General features: G+C 37.9%; 1 protein-coding gene across 8 annotated transcripts in view; it reads right to left on the bottom strand.

Moving 5' to 3' along the window:
• Positions 1–20,575, bottom strand: part of osbpl6 (oxysterol binding protein-like 6) — a 51,660-nt gene that overhangs the window by 3,475 nt on the left and 27,610 nt on the right. For 3 of the 8 annotated variants that reach the window (XM_043248632.1, XM_043248633.1, XM_043248639.1), the window contains 15 exons: positions 20,283–20,375; positions 18,864–18,896; positions 13,487–13,655; positions 12,775–12,905; positions 11,730–11,837; positions 10,995–11,132; positions 9,751–9,838; positions 8,128–8,381; positions 5,791–5,928; positions 4,139–4,202; positions 3,971–4,049; positions 3,735–3,879; positions 3,137–3,281; positions 2,071–2,197; positions 560–682 (listed from right to left, as the gene is read on the bottom strand). In XM_043248632.1, coding sequence (XP_043104567.1) covers positions 560–682; positions 2,071–2,197; positions 3,137–3,281; positions 3,735–3,879; positions 3,971–4,049; positions 4,139–4,202; positions 5,791–5,928; positions 8,128–8,381; positions 9,751–9,838; positions 10,995–11,132; positions 11,730–11,837; positions 12,775–12,905; positions 13,487–13,655; positions 18,864–18,896; positions 20,283–20,375 — 1,835 coding nt within the window. The remainder of the gene's footprint in view (positions 1–559; positions 683–2,070; positions 2,198–3,136; positions 3,282–3,734; positions 3,880–3,970; positions 4,050–4,138; positions 4,203–5,790; positions 5,929–8,127; positions 8,382–9,750; positions 9,839–10,994; positions 11,133–11,729; positions 11,838–12,774; positions 12,906–13,486; positions 13,656–18,863; positions 18,897–20,282; positions 20,376–20,575) is intronic. The other 5 variants (XM_043248634.1, XM_043248635.1, XM_043248637.1 and 2 more) reach the window with 3 other exon arrangements.

The raw sequence follows: 20,575 nt of genomic DNA, 5'->3' as shown, positions 1-20,575 counted from the left end.
TGCGGTCGGACTTAACCAGTCAGCGAGATTTCCTGCTCGCGTTCGGAAATACTTTAGAACAGATGAAGTGGATTACACGCAGCACGTGTCAAATACACAGAGGCTTTCATGTATAGGAACAGAAAAACCTTACGCGCTGCTTAATATAAAGCTATTATTGTGATGGACATGATACTATTATGCTAATATTACACAAAGAGCTTGTGTCATAATAAAAACACATTGTAGTTAAGTTTTAAACTGAAATTGTATTCCATATATCTAGGGCGCTCGTATCAGGGACTGAAATAATTTGTCACATTAACCATTATAATTTGTCAAAAAAACAATATTGCGACTGAACTGCAATTTCACTACAAAGACGTGGGATTACTTCAATCCAAATTTCCAACACAAAGAGTTTTTCTCGTTTTTTTTTTTTAAACGATGTATTTTACCCGAAGCCTGTGAAACGGGTGAATCCTTATTAAAACCCGAGAGCGCGAAGAGATCAATACAGAGAGAAGGTCCCGTCTTCATGACAGGAGTTCGATAGCAGCAGCAGATGAAGTGCACTCACTTAAAGAATCGCGGCTGGTATTTGATGTTGTTCTCCTCCAGCCACTTCCTCCTGTTTCTCTGCTGCTCTTCTATTCTTTGTTTCTCAGCTGATGCCATCTGGACATTTCCTTCCTCCAGATACCTGCCGTACACATTAAACCAGAGCTTCACCACAGATGATTGCTCAGCGTTTCCCTGCTTTCTAGGAGCGCTGAAAGAGCTGAACTAAGCAAGAAGCTCTCTCAGGGAGCAGGGAAACGCACGTGATACGCTTTAAAGTGGGGTTCATTTATAAAGTGACATGAAAGGCTAAGCGTTTCATTTAAGTATTTTCCTCAAAACATCAAGAGACGCACAGCACAGTTTTACCCAATTACTTTAAAATCAGATACATACCGTATGTGTGAAAGAATGTTGACACATGATTCAATTATAACATCATACTTTAAAATAGCATCATATGACCCCTTTTTCCCCTATGTTTTGTTTACTTCAACTCAAAGGCAAGTTTCTAATTTTCATTTTTATCAGATTTTCAAGTTTTGGAAGCTTTCATCTAACATACATTTTAGAGTTTTAGCAATAAAATGATTTTAAAGATGCTGCATGTAATTCATAGCAGTCAGAAACTGCAGGTTCCAGTCAGTTATTCTAAATTTTAAAGTGTGTTCCGTGTCAGAATGTCTGTTTTTGTTTTGCTCTGCGCATTTCAACACTCACAACGGTTGCCAGGTTGTGGAAAGCTCAGCACGGAAGCAATCAAACAAACTGAGCCAGAGATCCCAGATTCTACTCCAAATAAAACACCATCTAAAATCTAAAAATCTCTATGACCAGTAGGATATTAAAACATGGATAAATCAACACATCAGCTAGCTTAAAGTGTCCAGCTCAACACCAACTATGTGTCATCTGGCAACCCTGAGTGCTGAGTCTGAGGAGGTGGAGGAAGGAGAAAGACTCTCTCCAATACCTTCACGTTGGACGGCACTACCCATTTGAACCACTAGCCGTCAATATTAAATACCGCATAAAATGCTCTTGTACGCAAAGATTTCTTTGGTTGAACACATTTTAAATTCTCCTCTGGAAAAATACTGATTAAAAAATGTTGCATAGAAATGTTGCATAGAAAATGCGCTCTAAAATCTCAACGTCCCTCTGCCTAGTACCACCTTCCAGACACTAGTAATAGCATGAGGTTTTCTGGTCCGTTTGTTACAAAAGAATAATAGTGGAATTATTTCCTTTTCATGAACTGTCTTCATTGTTCACATCAAAGTTACTTTCACTCTGCGGTTTCACCAGTAAATACGTGTCACACCACTTCAATGCGTCTTTATGAGCTGAGGTTTTCCTACGACACGAACGCATCAAAAGCCACAGCTGTCAAAGCCTTTTAAAGATAAGAAAGGCTTTACGGAAACCTTCAAAACGAGGTCAAAATCATTTCTACAGTGGATCGCTCTCCTCTGCCGCTAAACTAGAGTACGTTTTTGTAGCAAGACAGTAATACGAGATGACACGTACCTCTGGTCCGGCCTGAATCGAGCATCTGTTGGTGGCAGCAGCTCCTTCAGCTCAGGGCAGAGCTCATTGAGCTCTATAGCAAACCTGCTGAAGCCGTAGTACAGCTCATAATCTGTAGGCATAGACCCTGAACACACGAACACAAGAGATTCATCATCGTGTCGGGAACATTAGTATTAGCATTAGCATCGCTCTCAAACATCCGACTGCCTACACAGCATTAGATCTTCCCTCTGTTGTGCTGTGTAGGTCATAACTGCTAAATTACTGCTAAATTGAGGGCATTTATTATCATGGATATTTCCTACTGGCCATTAAAGTGTGCTGTATTAAATTTACCCGTGTGCTTTCTACAGTTCTACTGAAGAGTTTGGGTAGCTACTTGTCGGCTCAGGTCTGCCACTTACTTTTTCTTCTCCACCAGACCAAAATCATACATTACTGTTGAAAGGTTTGGGGTCCTTATGTTTTTTTTTTACAGGACAATAACATTGGAATATAAATTGGCTCTACTGTCAGCATCACTACTCAAGATGTGCTCATCAGAGGGGTCAAAAAACAGAAAAGAAAAGTGATTTTTAATAAAAACGCCTTGATGGCCCAGAGCTGTTCGCACAACATACAAAACTGAGGCAGTTCATGACCCGCATTTTATCACCTTTTATATTAAATACATGCATATTGTGCCAGCGGTTTTCAGTTACAAAGGTTATCTGTTTCTTTGTTAAAAAGGACTAACACTGGAATAATCCTTTCTTTCTTCATTGTCCTCATCGGTGTTACTTTCACTCTGCTCTTTCACTAGTAAACCGCAGAGCCAACTCTGCACGTGTTGAGTCTTTATAAGCTGAGCTCTTCCTACAACACAAACACATAAAAAGCCACAGCTGTCCAAACCCTTCAAAGATAAGCAACGCTTTACGGAAACCTTTAAAACGAGGTCGAAATCATCTCTCGTGAGGCTGTGGATCATTCTCCTCTGCCACTAGATTACAATATGTTTTTACAATAGATAATATGAGATGAGGAAACTGCATGCGCTTCTGGTCCCAGTGAGTGTATATACCTGGTCTCCAGATGCATTTGGCTGAAGGTGGGACTCCACAGTATAGACCCTCATGCCATTTCCCAAACAGCCTGTGAATGACTTTTCCCTCCTGGTCCATCACTGATCCTTGCACCTCATTCACATTCGAGCTCCAGTAGTTTCCCTGGACACACACACACACAGCTTAGGACTGGGAATCTCTAGACATATATATATAAAAATATAAAATATTTTAAGCAAATGTGTTCTTTTGACAATTTTATTCACTAAAGAATGTGGAAAAAATATAATGGTTTCCACAAAAACATGAAACATAACTGTTTTGAGCACTGATAATCATAAAACAATTCCTAAATCGTTTTAAATAATAATTGCTTGCTTTTAACACTAGAACTATCAAGGCAGGCATTTTGACCGTTTGACTGCAATAGGATAACTTTATTGAAATGCAACCAATATAACTATAATTTGCCTTAATGTATATTTTCTCTAACGTCGTTATTTTATAAGAACGGTTCTGTATATTTCTACCTTGAACGGCCTCAGCAGTGAAATTTTGCAGCTTGCATTGCATTTCTAGAGGGCGCTGTGTACGCTGTTGCAGATGTGCATGTACCTTAACAAAGGTGAGCTTGCAGATGCACGTAGTGTTGCGGGTGTTTCTGATCGTGACCTCGCCGTAATGTTCGATCCATCGCCTCCCGCTCAGAATGTTGTGGATGCACGTCGTCACCTTGTTCCACTCATAGTGATCACCATAACTGCAGACACATGCAAAAAAACCCAAAACATGACACTGAAGGGACAGATGCAGGGTGAACGAGTGGTGCAGAGAAACAGACGGGACTGTACCTGGGCAGCATGACATTCACTGTTCCGATGGGAAGAATCTCCATAGATTTCCCCCAAAACTTATTCTTCCATCTGACGTCTGACACACACACACACACACACACACACGCTTGAGTGTGATAATAAAAAGTCGTTGAAAGTTACATACAGGAGTGGTATCAGTCTTACCTTGCCAGAAGGTGAAGTTCTGTGACTCACAGTGACAAGCGGAGATGGGCGGATGATGGCTCACCTGCACACAGACACAGAGTTATTGGAGTTTATTTCTGTCATGACCACTCTAATGTACATGACGATGTTGATGTGTTTGGCAGAATAGATCTGCTCGAGCAGCAGTCAGTGGTTTAGTAATTCTGCATGATCAGACGTTTAGCTCCTACCTGTGACCCTGTCTGATATCGCAGCTTGATTTGTGCAAACGTTTTTTTTTTTTTAAAGTGCTTTATCGTTGAAAGCGACATGCGAATAAATGCGAATTGATTCGCGAACAATTATTTATTTATTGTGCTACGCATTCATTGTGAATTATGAAAAAGTACTTTTTTTAGTACCTTTGTATCTATTTATTTTTGGAAATGAATACATATCGTATGCATGCCAAATAGAAAATGAAAATTGATACGCATTTTAATTTTTTTCAGTATCACATCTGTACCGCATTCTCAGCAGCTCTCAACATCTTATTTGTTGTACCATAGTTCTGCCCCTCTCAAAAGTATTTTTTTGTAATGTAATGTAATGACTTCATTTTAATACTAAATAAAAATGACATTAAAATGGATTTTAAAATGAATATGTTAAAATAACAAAGAGCAATAACATATTTTACATAATGCATTTGCAATATTTCTAATTTAAATAAGTAATAATAAAACCCAGTTATTTAATGTTAAATAATGTTAAAGTGATTGTGTGTCCAAATGATCAAATACTCATAAAAATGTCAAAATGGCCGGTGTGGGGAGTATTTCCTTAAACACAGTTTATGTTTTAAGCTCCATTGTGTGTCAATATATATGCAGTGGCCTTCAGTTCAACTCATTCACCAAAGGTTCCAGTCATTTGTGGCTGTAAGAAGGCCGAGGCTATGGATTGCAAGTAATAATGTTGTAAATAAAATTATTTTCAAGTTGCCACTTGCATTAACGGTAGCTGGTAGCTGGTGGCACCAATCACCAAGAACCATTTTCAGCTGGAAACCTCTTTACGGTTCTACTCGAGAAAGAAAGTCATCTTGGACGGCCTGAGGGTTAGTATATTAACAGACAATTAAAATTTTTGGGTGAGCCATAAAAAATAGCTTCTAAAATGTTTCCCTGGAGTGGTTGCTTTCCTTTATAAAGGCCAACAGCTGATTTGAAGCTGATCCATTTAAAAAAAACAAAAGCAAAAATCTGAAAGGTAAAAGGGCTGCGGGGTAATCGGTTTGATTCTCACAGATCAACAGACGCCAGCAGAGACAGACACGTGTCGGTCAGTTTATTCCAGAGCGTGAGGATGTGAGATAAAGCGAGATAAATGACACTATGCTGAGCTTGTTTGAGTGTTTCTCTCTCATCACTATGAACACAATGCATTATGTGAGACGCACTCAGCCTGTGGGAAAGTTCACTGCTGACAAAGACCCTTTTCAAGTCATGCAGGAAGAACCTTCGCCAGAGGACTATTGATGGCCTTGCCTCCAGCAAACACACACACACACACACACACACACACACACACAAACAGTGGAAGTGGTGCAGTGCTACAGTGAAGGACAGGAACTCACCTGGAACAGGTACTGCAGCTAAAGTGCGTGTGTGAGACACATTAATTCATACCTGTTCAGAAAAGAAGCAGAATCCTTTGTCCTCACGGATACATTCATATGTTTCCCCCAGAAGGGGGTTAAAGGGTTTACTGCCCGCTCTGTAATAAGTGGAGGAGTATCCTGAAACTGCAAACGCTGCAACGATTGCCTGCACACACAAACAAGGCAACCTGTCAATACTCTCATTACTACTGAAAACATGGAGTCCAAATAGACTGTGTGCTCTTTATACAGACGGAGCACTGCTCGCCGAAACAACATAATGGGATAAATGTGCCTTAAGAGAGCACTGCATCCACACAAACACACCGCCTGCCAGCTTTCAGGTCAGGTCTAAATCTATTTTGTGCATGCACTGCGACGCTAATAATAATAATAATAGTTATATGATGACCATGATTATTAAAATATCGTATTTAAATAGCAAAATAATTAAAGTACGTGTCTTTGTAGTATTTGCTGTTTATGTTGATAAAAACATCATTATTTTTTGGAGAAAAAAAAAATCACATCCCTCTGAAAAATCTCCTTACGGTAAACATTTATAATAATAATACTTTATCTTTTAGTGCTTTGTAACATTATTTTCATCAATGGCTAAGATTATTCATAATATTAAATATTGTTTCTATTGTAAAATAGTTATACATCATGACAGTGTTTGCTGTTAGAGCTCATATAAACATTCGGTTTTATAGAAAATAAAATCTCTTTTTCCTAGAAATTGACTTTACCTTAAAAAAAATCTCATTATTGTATTCATTACTACTACTGCTACTAATAATATACACAATATACAAAATACACAAACCTAAACTGTAATGGAAATGGGTTCTTAACTGTATTGTTCTGTACAAAAAAAAAAAAAACTACTGTAAAAAACTGTCAAAATGCACTTAAAACCATACAGCATTTTTATAAAATATATATATATTTTTTTATTTTTGTTTGTTTTGCGGAGAGAGACAACATTTTTTGGGGATGTATTCAAAGTCAGTAAATGCGCCGCAGTAAGTCTAAAGCCGCCGGCCGCCTACACTGCAGCATCATTACTACGGTATCAGTATCTCTGCAGCGTGGAGAACAAGTGTGCGTCACTGTGTGTGGACACAAACTAGGCTACGGTAAAGGGACTTAATGAGGCCAGAGGTAAATGCCCACCTTCCTGTCCTCAAGGGACACACGTTCCTGCTTCAGGCCCTGTTCGCCCTTCCAGCAGACACGTAAAAGCTCCTGTTATATCACTGTGCATGAAGGTGAGCGTGTGAACGTCCGTGTGTATGTGGGTGTGTTTCTGTGAGGACTACATTTCATTGCTGGAAAGTCAGGATAAAATTACGTGTAGCCCACGCCGGTTGTTTCAACCCAAAAGTCTGGCCTTGATAAGCGAGTCTACTGATTGATGGACTTCGTTTTGATTTGGTCGAAAATTATGGTTAAGCTCGTTAGAGTAACTAGACCAGCAACTATACCTACACTCTTCAAAATAAAGGTCTCGTAAGGGTATTTTTGAGGTGATGCCACGGAAGAACCAAAGAACCCTTTCAAATCTTCCAGTGAGAACCTTTTAGTGTGGAATGGCAAGTTTTCATAGATGTTAAAGATTCTTTATAGAAACACTGACGGCGACAAAGAATGGTTTCCAATGCTTGTCAGGTGTATGTCTCTCGATAATTAAAAAAACCATTAACTCTCTTAAAGGGACAGCTCGCCTAATAATGGATTAAATGTCATAATTTATTCACTTCTGTGTCATTCCACCCATTCCAGGTTTGCTCTTTTTACCTTCCGCTGACCATAACTGATGTGCTCTATGTCAGCTGATAAATGTTTACAAGTAAATAAAACTTCTAAATCTCTTCATCATATCAACTGATTGTGTGTTTCATATGGATCATGATGTCTTTAGGATTTTTGTGGAATTGGCTTTTTAATATTGGGATGTTTGATATTTTGCAGGTTTATATGTTTTGAATAGTGCAGTCAAACAATTAATCGTGATTAATCACATGCAAAATAAGGTTTTCTTCACATAATATATGTATGTGTGCTGTTTATATTTATGATGTATATATGCATGCACATATATACAGTAAATATTTCTATTATGTATAAATATATTTAACATAAATATATAAAAGCATTATATTTACCTAATAAATATACACAGTACACATACATATATCAAGTAAACAAAAAATATTATTATGGATGCGATTAATCACAATTAATCGTTTGAGAGCACTGCTTTGAAAGAAAAATCGAATTTGGAATGACATGAAAGTGAGCTACTGATGACAGAACGTGCATTTTAGGGTGAGCTGTCCCTTTAAGAGCTGGAGCGTACCATGCGTTCATAGGGGTCGTCGGTTTGAGCTGCTTTATCCAGGAGCTCTGTGTACTCCAGCTCCTCACACATGTGCTGCAGTGTGTTCAGGGGCTCGTTCAGCTCCACTGGCATGGACACTTTCGACAGGTCTTTCCCGATGTTGTTCTTCAGGATGTTCCAGAGGTTAATGTTGGAAGTGTCAGGCGCGGGAGCAGGGAGACACGTACGTCTGCCGTTACGAAACGCACCACTGGCCAGATCCCCATTAGGCACTGAGAAAGAAACATACGGTTACTCGTGGGATGCTTGAAAAATAATAACCTAAAATAAAATCGTATCGCATCCAAAATAAAGGTTTTTGTATATTGTGAATATTTATGTACATATAAATGCGCATATTTTCATGTGTTTCAATTTATGTCTATATTCATATAGCTGATATTATGTATATTTAATATATACACTTAAATATATACATGCGTGTTTGTGTATTGATATTACATTATAAATATACGCAGTACACACACATGTTATTATGCAAGCAAAAACTTTTATTTTGGATTAGATTAATCGCGATTAATCGTTTGACTAATTAAAATATGTACATTTGCTTATTTTATGCAGATTGCAGAGGCAGCTTTTCTCATTTTCGTTTAATTCGAAAACATGTATTGCTAAAAGTGACATAAAAATTTATAAAAAAGATGTGTATTGAAATGAAAACACAGAACAAAAACAATAAAACTAAACTAAAACGGAAAACCGAAAAATATATATACTTATATATATGAACAGTAACACTTTAGAATAGGTAACAATTGTTAACTATTAACTACGACTTCTCCCTCAATAAATTATTAATTTGCATCTTATTAATAGTTAGTAAGGTAGTTGTTAAGTTTAGGTATTGGGTAGGATTAGGGATGTAGAATAAGACATTAATATGTGCTTAATTAGGATTAATAAATGGCTAACATTCTAGTAATATGCATGCTAATAAGCAACTAATAAAGTGTTAACATTTAAATCTAAATTACACGTCTTCCCAGCATCAAAAAAAAAGAAAAAAAGTTATATTTTATAATAAGAAAACTAATATAAATGTGTGTGTGTGTGTATTATATATATATATATATATATATATATATATATATATATATATATATATATATATATATATATATATATATATATATATATACACACACATATACATACATATATACATATACACACACATTTATATTAGTTTTCCTGAAAATAACATCAAAAGGAAGGCAAAAGACAATCTTTACATTTTTAAACATTTAAAAAAAAAATTTCTTTTCTTTTGGGTTTGGGGTGAAATATGACCTCAACATTAATCTCTTTGCATTTTATATTTTGATATTCACATTACAATAGCCATAATTTTACTTGCTTTACATTAAACACTGTAGGTAATACATTACATACTGTATGTGTTTGTGAGAGGATCTGTCTTTCAGCTCATGTGTGTGCGTTTGGATCTATTGGAGGGAGAGAGAGTGTGTGTGTGTGTGTGTGTGTGTGTGTGTGTATCGCAAAGGTCATATGTCCCATCAGGACGGCGTCCTGCTCTAATGAACGGAACAAAACGAAGAGGAGAGAGAGCAATCTTACTCTGTCTGGAAACGTTATCTGTGACGCTGGCGTTGTCCTCTGAAATGTTATCGCTCACATCGCTGACGTAAGACTCGTCATCAGAGGCCTGAGAGAGAGAGAGAGAGAGAGATGATGATACTCACTGTCTTTCATTTTGCGCAGTGCTGACTAACTGTAAAATGTGTGTGTGTGTGTGTGTGTGTGTGTAATGACCTACTGCAGTGCAGTGTACATGTATACAAACAAACACACTTAAACAAACAGTCATGCTTACACAGATGAGACTGACAGCTGACAACTGACAAACCCTAGCTGTCAACTGCAATGATTCACTTGAGCTTTAATACGCATCAAAGAAAAGTTATGGTATTATGGTTGTCGTGCAAGAAGTGCAACAGTTTTCAAAATTGATAATAAGATGACATGTTTCCTGAGCAACAAAAGTATTCAGCTGATTTCTGAAGGAAAGTTTTTAGTGTATTTTCATTAAACAAGGGCAGACTGTAAAAGCACATTTGCGCCACTGAATAACAAATTGAAAAAGATTTTTGCAACTTTTTATTCCACAATTCTTTTTAATCAGAATTGCAAATATCGAGCAAATTCCAAATGGAAGTGAGCCTTTTAAGGGTGCAGGGCATTATGTCTCATATAAGCGTTTAGGACGGACCAAACATATTTTTTTTTTTCTAATACTCTTTAATTGTGTCTAATTTAATACTGGAAATATACCTTTTCAAACTAAACCTGCTTAAACAAAGCAGTCTTAAATGATATTTAATATATATAATGCATTGCGAGATCCTTAGTAAAGATCACATGATCGCAAACGTGAATCAGTTCTGTGAAGTGACCGCTACATGTTTCCTTCGCTAACGGCCTTCTAGAAGGGCCCTTTATGAAGGGAATCAGTTGTGTGTCATAATGTCATTTGACTTTTTCCTGAAATTGTAAGATAATTTTGTGTGATTTTTTTCAGAATTAATTGCTAATAACTATAACTAATGTTCATATCTCACAATCCTGAGAAAAAAAAACATAGGAATTGCAAGATTTGTGAGATAAAACATCTGAATATAATTTTTTACGTTTATTTATAGGCTTAAAAGGGCTTTTTAATAGGGAAACATATTTTAAAAACATTTTAAAAATCTTGGTAAGCCCACACTTTTGAACGTGAGCAAACGTTTTATTGTTCAGCAGCAGCATGAATCCGTATTTTTAACGTTAACACACACACACACACACAGACAGCGTCTCACCTCATTCTCTGATGAACTGGCGGACAGAAGCACCTCTTGAGCATCGAAGAACTCCGACACAGACTCTGACATGGAGAGCCTGCTCTCATTGGACACCTGCTGAGAGAGAGGGATGCCCGCGTGGAGCGGATCGCCAGCCTACAAAACGCACAAACATGCACATTTCAGGAATTTCAGGTGCTGTGTCAGTTGCAGATCTGCGTTTGTAGAGCTAAAATTTATCACAGGCAGCCACTTATGCCCAAGGCCATCTCGCAAAGATATACAACCCGAGGTGAGGAGCACAAAAGCCTGAAGGATTTAAGTCTTGTAGAAAGCGAAAGCCTTGAAACGCAGTATCTGTTGCCAATAGTTAAACACATGGTTGATCAGTACGAGCAGCCATCTCGTGGGACTCATTATGTCTAATGATTGCTCTGTTTGGTTGTATTGCAGCCAAAGTCTATGAGGCCAGAGTACTGAGTGTCACTTTCCGTCTGATTCATCCTTTAAAGACCCAAACGAGAGCGAACGCGAGAGATTTTCGAGCTTAAACAGTGACTGCCTTTTATAATCAAGAGAATGGATGATAAACGCTGTTGCTCTGGACGGTTTTATGCTCTTCTCAATGGTGAAAAGGGACGGTTAGATCCACATATCCTGACCAGACCGGTCTTCCGAAGCCCAAGTGTCATTAATATCAGAAACTTTTCACTGTTAGGAACTCAAATGGTTCGGAGAGGAGGGATATCAGACCTCGTCAGGACTGCTGATGATGTTCACACTGACGACCTGATCGGACAGAACCGACTCGGAGTGGATCCGGTTCAGACGGGTCTTCAGCTCAGCATTCTGGGACAAGGCCTAGACAACACCACGACAAGTAGATGAGTGCATGAAAAAAACAGTAACTTACATTCACTGAATACAGCTTCATAACAAAACTATTTGTCTTAGGTTAGAGGATGAAACTGTGAATCTGATTCTAAACGGGTTTGGGGTCAGAGAGATTCTCTTCTGCTCACCGCGGCAGCATTTATATGATTAAAATAAAGTAAAATAATTCTAAATATGTAAATATATTTTAAAATGTAGTAGTTAATCGTTTTTATTGTTTTGGTAGTTATAGTGGTAATTATTGCAATGTTAGCATCTATGTAAAAACAAATAAACAAAAATCATTTTTACTTTATTTATTTATTTATTAAACATATAATGAAACTTTTTAAAAATAATTTCAGGTAATAATTTTACTAAACAAGTACCAAAAAAAGTGTTCTATAAATTATGTTTAATGCAAATCTGGGTTATTTATAAAAGATGCATTTATTAAAGATGCATCATTAACCCCGTCTTCAGTATCTATGTTTTCATCCATCTATTTTGGAATTCCATTTTGGAATGCCGCATAAAAAACACTGGATGGAAATGCCAACATGTGCATAAATTCAGAAAATGCTCTTTAAAAAATGTATGCATACATCTGAGTAGGAACTTTTTATCTGCTTTTTACTTTTTATCTTTTTATCTTTTTATCTGCATTCAGAAAAGCCTGAGCAAAGCATGGAACCGTATTTTTATTTTACTGGCTTCTTTGATGAACAGAAAGTTCAGAAGAACAACATTTAATTGAAATAAAACTAAAAATGCATTTGATCACTTTAATGCATCCTTCCTGAGAGCATATATTTTCTTCAAAACCAAAGAAACAAAAAAAAAGAGTAATATGTGAATGTAAAATAAACAGTGTTTTTGTTTGTTTTGTTCATAACAGTAACAGTGTGTGGTGGGCGGAGCTTACCTGTGATAGGGAGCGGCGGAGGGTTACAATCTGATTTGATTGGCCGGTCTGCTCCTGTTCCAACAACACCTGTTTAATCTTCTCTTTCTCTATGGCCACAGTGTTGAAGGCGGACTTCAGAAGAGAGTGCACTGCAACAGACACGCACACAGGTTCATGCAGAGTACAGGCCGTGTGTCCGGGTCAGAACCTGTCGCCCGCCGTCACTCAAAAACAGCCGTGCACCTTTTGTTTTTCAGGCTGACTTTGTGAAACCTTGCTGCGTATATGTAATAGCCGTTTTATAAAAGCAATAAGCTTGTGACCCCACAGCTATTATAAATTCACTGTAAACCATACCTTATTGCTTTTATAAAACTGTTATTACATATATGTAACAAGGTTTCTCTAAATCTGAGCAAATCAAATTCAACAAAATTATTCTTCTGGCAAAAGAATGTAGCTCCTCATAAACGGTTGTGGTTCCAACAAAGCGGAACACAAAAAGTACACAAAAGTCTATGTTTGTAGAGTATTTTTATAACAGCTTCGAACTCAGCTCAGAATCAAGGACCAGAACTATCCATTTTATACATGTATTATTTTGTATTTTTTTAATTGGTAACTTTAGAAGTGAGTATTTTTGAATCAATTCACCAAAAAAATAGCAAATTAAAAACACGAAATTTCTGCAGTGCTGATCCAGTGACATTGGCATGAATGCTTTGTTCACCTTTTTGTGCAATTATGCAGAAATCTTCCTGCAGTTTGATGTAGTCGCTGGCGCTGTCAATACTGTCAGTCAGACGTGTGACCGGGGTTTGAAAATCAGCCAGCTCCGCACATAGGTTAGGATTAGAGGAGTGGAGACGCACTTGAGACATACTTGCACTCAGGGGAACCTGAAACATACACACACACAAATTAAAGTGAGATAGAAGTGATCCCAGACACAGTCCTGGGACAACCAGCAACCTGGGCCTCTGAACACAGTCCTTTCACAGTTGAATGAAGAAAAAAAACAACTGGGGACATCTGAAGTCTAGATTGGATAAGTAAAGTTTAGTTAGATTCCAGTAAAGATTTCACATACACGCAAAAACACACATCAGGCAAAGCAGTTTGAAGTTAAGCATACAGGTCAACAGTGAAATGAAGTTATACATTAGCACATGACGACACATGAACCACCAGCATGCATTAATGTTATCATGAGCTGAAATAATCAAAACCATATCGTATAGTCAATAATCACATAGTCATACAAAGTCAGCACATGTTGTAAGTAGAGTTAGTTTGAGCCAGAACAAAACCCCATCATTCAGAACTGCTGAGATCCAGTTTATTTCATAACATTCAAGTTCAAACCCTATTTTACTGCATCAACTTTGAATTTAAGGATGCGGATAAGGTCAGAGTCTGCTCTCATTTGGTCGACTCACTCAACATCTCATTATGGTACATTACACGCAACGGTGTGGCCATTCATGAAGTCCACGTCAAGCCACTGGTCATCCCTAGTGCTAGAGTACACAAAACACTGGATGGATTGTTACTTTGTATGGTTACCTAATTAAGCACACCTGAATCAATTCATCATTGCGTTAGGAATTTATCCAATATAAGTCCAGGTACTCCAGGACCAGGGATGGGAACCTCTGCACTAGAGAAGGCCTTCCCCTTCTGTACATGACAAACTGCACAGACTCGGCATTTAATTTAAAGGGTTTATTCATCCAAAAATAATTCTGTCATTAATTACTCATCCTCATGTTATTCCAAACCTGCAAGACCTTTGTTCATCTTTGGAAAACAAGAATTTTTTAATGAAATCTGGGAGCTTTTTGACCCTGCACGAACAACAAAATAACTAGCAGGGGCAGGGTAATAAAGCAACTTAATTCAACTTAATTTGCATTCCGAAGATGAATGAAGGTCTTACAGATTTGGAACAACATGTGAGTTTCTAATTAATGACAACATTTTCCTTTTTGGGTGAACTAACCCTTTAACATTTTTTCCACTTGTGGCATAACACATTTTAAGCACACTTTGTTCAGCTCCTACCCTAAAGAAACTCGCCCGTGTGTAACTTTATAGTGATCCTGAAGACCATGGTTAGGTTAGTCAGGTTACTCCACCCCAAAATGAAAATGTTGTCATTAATTACGTACCCTCAAGTCGTTCCAAACCCCTAAAAGTAATGAACACTTTCCAAAGGGTCCAGAAAAGCATGAAAGACATTGTCAAAATACTCAATTTGTCATCAGTGGTTCAATGTTATGAAGTGACAAAAATACAAAAATAATGGCTTTATTCAACAATTTAGCACAGTAGCATATCCGCTGGACAATAACAGCGTGCTTTTCTGAGTTAACCACACACCAAGGATATGGCAGTCAATGGGATAGTCACAAGCCATCCGATGTTCATCCAAAATATATGAACAAAATTTTAGGGGTTTGGAACGAAAGAAGGGTACGTGATTAATGACAACATTTTCATGTTGGGGTGGAGTAACCTGACTAACCTAACCAAGGTCTTCAGGGTCACTGTAAAGTTACACACAGGTGAGTTTCATCAGGGTGGGAGCTAAACTCTGCAGGACATAGGACTTCATGCCCACCCACAATGTGCTGTTTTAATACGCACTGAACAGAGGGAAGATTTTATTTCAATAACAGGCCAAACATTCATGGCTTTCATAAAGAACAAGATCTCACCATCTGTCCAGTGTGCCTAGGCACTGCTGTCAATTGCTTCCTCTAATTACCATAAACTCAATCCAAGGGTGCTTCCCAGAACAGCAATCTTTATGCAGGATTTCCAGCAAAACACCTTGTGGGAAAAGCATGCCCACATTGATAGTCAGTGAAGTCTGGGTTCATCTTCTCACCTTGTCTGAGGACCATTGTTAGGGGGGAATATTGTCTGGGATGCAAGGGCCAATAATATGTCTTGTTATTTCTGTTAAGTTTGTTCTCTTTCAAAAAGAAATTAAGCAGTTTTTTCTGTTCTGGATCTGAAGCTTTCACCCATTATCTCAGAGTTCAAATCATGGATATGTGTATCAATATTCTGAATCGCTGAATTTTGTATAGAAAAAAATGGTTTACCCCTTCAGACCTCTAAGGATGCATGCTAAACCAGTTCAGTCGTGGGACACTGGTGTGCTTTCGTCTTTGTCTGAGTCTGTTAAACATTGGGCATAGCAGTCGTACCGTTTGATTTACTTTTGGGAGAGACTTTCAAAGATGTCTGACTTCTTTGAAGTTGACTCCCTTCAGACATTTATGCAGATAAGAATGAGTGTCAGCTCAATGACTAGAGCACTGTACAACTAGAGGAAAATCAGTCTCTGGGAGAGTGGTTCAATGACGGGATGAACCACAAGGTTAACCATGACAGACACATTTATGCATGACTGGGGATTTGTTATTAAGAATCAGACAGTGAACAGGACATCTTTCTCACTGAAGTGGGCATATCAACAATGTTGGAATGTCTGTTGCGCTTCTTCCATTGGTTGAATGCTCTTCCGGAGAATAATACATGTGTCTGGGTCTGTCAAAGGCACAGACATGGATTTTTGCTAAAACCCAAGTGAAGACTTTGACACAGCATGTATAGATATGGAATAGATACAGTATATGTAGATACGTTCACCTCATAAGTATCTGCTGTCCATTTTATAGTGTAGCAGATATGCTAGTCGTAGACACACCGGCACACCTGTATCCTGACAGTCTGCTTATGCATTTCTACCTGTCAGCTCTAATCTTCCCACTCTGAATAGAATCAGACTGGGCTGGAGGAGAGAGGTGATGCTGGACGTTTGTGTTAAAGGGTCATGAAGCACAAAACTACTTTTTGAGATTTTAGGGATGTTTGTGTTGGACATCATACAGTAGACAAGACAATGTTAGCATCCTTTAATTTTAATTGTTATTTTCATCTTCCCATTTTAAAATCAAACTTGTGTTGATGTCGCAACTTGCAATTTTAGTGTTGTTGATTTTTTGTTGCTTTGTAAGAGTTCAGCAAGAATGAAATTCATTCACAATGTGAAACAGGTTTTTACAGCTGCTTGATGCAATCAAGCGTTAGATGTAAAAGTTAGAGGTGCTACATTTTCTAGAGGTCTAGTGCTAGAGGTTCATACATTTTCAATGCAGATTGCAAAAGCAGATGGCTGCGCATTTATTTGTGTTTTAACACAAATTTTCAAAACTGTGGCGAAAACTAGGGATGCTCCGATACCATTTTTTCCAGTACTCGGCCGATACAATACTTTTATTTTTGCTACTTGCCGATACAGAGTACCGATACCAGCATTTTCATTATATTTGATCATTTTTTTAATGTTAGGTACAGAAACCAAAAGAATATGTATAATGTTACTTGGCTAACTTAATTTTCACTCCTAATTATGCCCATTAAAACAGTGGCTCAGTACTGTAATCACGCATCTTGCTGTAATAATGCAGGGAACCACTCATTATAATTCTTTCAGAAATATAAGTAGCGTTTTTTCAGCAGAAGCATGCTGCAATTTATATTCCAAAGTGACAGGAATAGTCATAAAGCAAGCAAAACATGCGCACATATTTGTATTGGTGCAGAATGAGACAAGCAAAGTATTGCCTATAGCCTAACGTATTCAAACTGGTTGATAAATACCAGTATCGGCGCTTCCCTAGTGAAAACTAACTGCTGAAACATGGGGTATCATGACCATTTAAGGTTCCTAATAAGTTAAACTGGCATGTTTCCGAATGTCACTGACGTAAATCTGAGGCCTTGAGCTAATTCCATTAGGTTGTTACTTGACTTAAAGTGTAAAACCTTGTTGACGCCGGACATGATGAGGCACCAGCAGAAAACTGATGCCCAGTTCTATTTTGGCAGAATTTGTCGTTTTATACTTTCAATGTAGACAGCTTTAAGTGGTTATGGCCAGCGTGGACCACATGTATAAGAACATCAGATAAATCTGTTTCTATGATCTATTAGATATTCCTGGATCAGAGGAGCTGGATCAGCATAACATTCAGGCTTTGAAGGTAAATCATGAGCGTACCATTTGTGTCTGGCTACTAAGCAGATGGTTCTATAGGGATTCAATAGGGTGGATATCAAGACTGCCTAATATACGATTACTACCTAGATTCACCACAGTGATGCATGTCAGTGAGCTGAAGAGGGTTTCTATTAATCCTGCATGCCTCAGGTTCACATCTTATCTGAGATAACTTTACACCCACTCTGGCATTTGTCCCCACTGCGTCAAAGTGGGTTTTTCAGCTTTTCAGCCAACCCCATTTAGGTGTGGGTAGGAGAAGAGATGTACTGTTTATATCTGGTGGGCTGTAAGCAGTCCTTTGTTAGTTTTGCAAATCCAGCAAGAGGTACAGCAATCTAAAACACTTGTCTCGTTGGTTAAGGGAAGCCATCAAGATGCCATCAAGATGCATTATTTATTAAAAGGCCTCCAGGAGTTAGAGTTCATTCTACTGGGCCAATGACTACCTCTTGAGTCAACAAAACACCTGTTTACTGGTAGATTGGGCTTTCCCTTTACATGTTGGTGACATTTTATAGCTTAGAACTCATTAAGCCAATACAATGCTAAAAGCAGGGTCTTGAAGGCAAGGAATAGTTCAATCAAAAGAGAAATGTTATTTTTTTACCATTTACTCACCTTCAGTGCACACCTTTTGGGGGGTTGGAGTGCAGGTGGTCTTATTTTGAGATCTTTACAAGATATCTGACAATGAGATGTCAAGCAAGTGGACAATAAGAGCACTACTGGTTACAATTGTAACCCCAGTTTACTAAGGAGGAGCCTAACGTGTTATGGTACAGAGATTTAAGCACTGTTATACAGATGTGTGTCCAATGAGAGACTACATAGCACCATATCACTCTCATCTCCCTCAAAGAGCTCGGGTTACAACAGTAACCTAAAGCTGTTTCTAAAAAGGTCACACTGACATAATGTTTTGCAGAGAGAATATAAAGCAGCACTGCATGCAAGGGCTTGAGAGACTACAGCATGGTGATGTCATGGTTTGACACCAAGATAACATCACAGTGAAGGTTCTGCTTACTTTAGCACTGTGTGACTGGGGTAGTGACTGGACCTGGGGGTGAACACAAGAGCCAGACACATGTAACCAAACACACCTCAAGAGTTACTCATACACTAGATCTATCTAGTACTATAGAAAATTATTTCATTTGTCACTCAGTTAAATTAAAAAAAGTATATATATATATATATATATATATATATATATATATATATATATATATATATATATATATATATATATATTCATTTCATGCTAAGTACAGTACAAATATATTAAAATATTTACTGACTTACTGATATCATGATCATTAAACTATTTGGAGTACTGCTTGCACAATGCTCATTTCTTTATATAAAGCCTAAAATGTGTTTTAATGTGACTGTTGATTAGGATTATATGATCTTTGAATAATTTTGGTCTTTGAATGCAATAGCTCCAAAATTTCAAAATTTTCAGTTGGACTTCAGCACTACTTCCACACAATCAAAGCGCATTAAGCGCATAAAAGTCGTTCCAATTTAGCAGACTTTAAGTCAGTTTGGTATACAAACAGTACAATTGGAGGATATTTCAGTAAGCGCATAAATATGTAAATATATACTTAGCATAAAATAAATGTAAAGTAAATGTAAAGTAAAGTTTGATTTTACAGTAATGCACTTGAATGTCTTTGGTGCGCACATTCTTTTAAACAACATAATTTTACACATCAAATGTTTTGTATCCTACATATAACCTTCATGTGTTGTGCTCCACATGAGTTGTGCTCCTAATTGATGATCCAAATTAATGACAACAAAACATTCATGACAAAATAAAACAGAAACGGCCAGTCCCATTCGCTCGCACTCTCTTGTCTGTAGCGATCCATTATAAATGGAAAAAGTCCTTTAAACCACGGCCAGTACACTGTTAAAGGTTCAGAAACAGTTTAAATGGTTTATAATGGATCCACTGAGTCAAATGTCAGGCCTTCAGAGTGTTAGACCGCAGCAGGCGGTGTCCTCTGATGCTTTGGCTGAGGTTAAGGACTGCAATAATGAGGTTGTTCAGAGGGTAAGTGGTCATGCGTGTGTGTGTGTGTGAAGGTTAAGGAAACTGACACACACTAAACTCTCCCAGCTGCAGTCCCTGCTGCATTGAGACCGTGTGGCAAATTCACCAAACAACTGAGCCACTTGTGCACGCAGGCACACTTTTGACATTTCAAACTGATGCAGATGCCTGAATTGCAATGTTGGAGCAATGCTGTACTGTTTCAGTAAAGTATGCCAGATTGTTGTGGTCAGCTGTGGCCTCTACAACTCAGGGCCAGTACGCAATGGCAATTGCAGATTTGCTGATTTGAATCAGATGCCAAAATGATGCAATAAATAATGCATAGATGACAGAGACTTCTTCTCAGTGTTGATTGTGAGTGTTATGAAGATGTACCTGCTGTTGCAATTTTGCATCTTTGCTGACACTTTTAGTCCTCCATCTTCTGCTGCCTCGCTTTTCTTTCTTTGTCAAATCTACACAGTTACTCTAAATTACATGGACACATACACACACGCAAAGCAAAGGGGTGAGAGGGTTAATAGCAGAAAACTGAAGCACCGGAGCCACTGGCAGTGACAAAAGATGTTGTAAATGTGTGATGAGATTTTAGTTTGTAGAAAGAAGTGATGAGAATGACATCTGTGAAAACGCTGAAGGAAGAATTATGTGGGGTTTTGGAGGGGGTG

The sequence above is a fragment of the Puntigrus tetrazona genome, chromosome 9, assembly GCF_018831695.1.
Source record: "Puntigrus tetrazona isolate hp1 chromosome 9, ASM1883169v1, whole genome shotgun sequence".
Lineage (NCBI taxonomy): Eukaryota > Metazoa > Chordata > Actinopteri > Cypriniformes > Cyprinidae > Puntigrus > Puntigrus tetrazona.
This window is presented reverse-complemented; position numbering and strand designations above follow the sequence as displayed.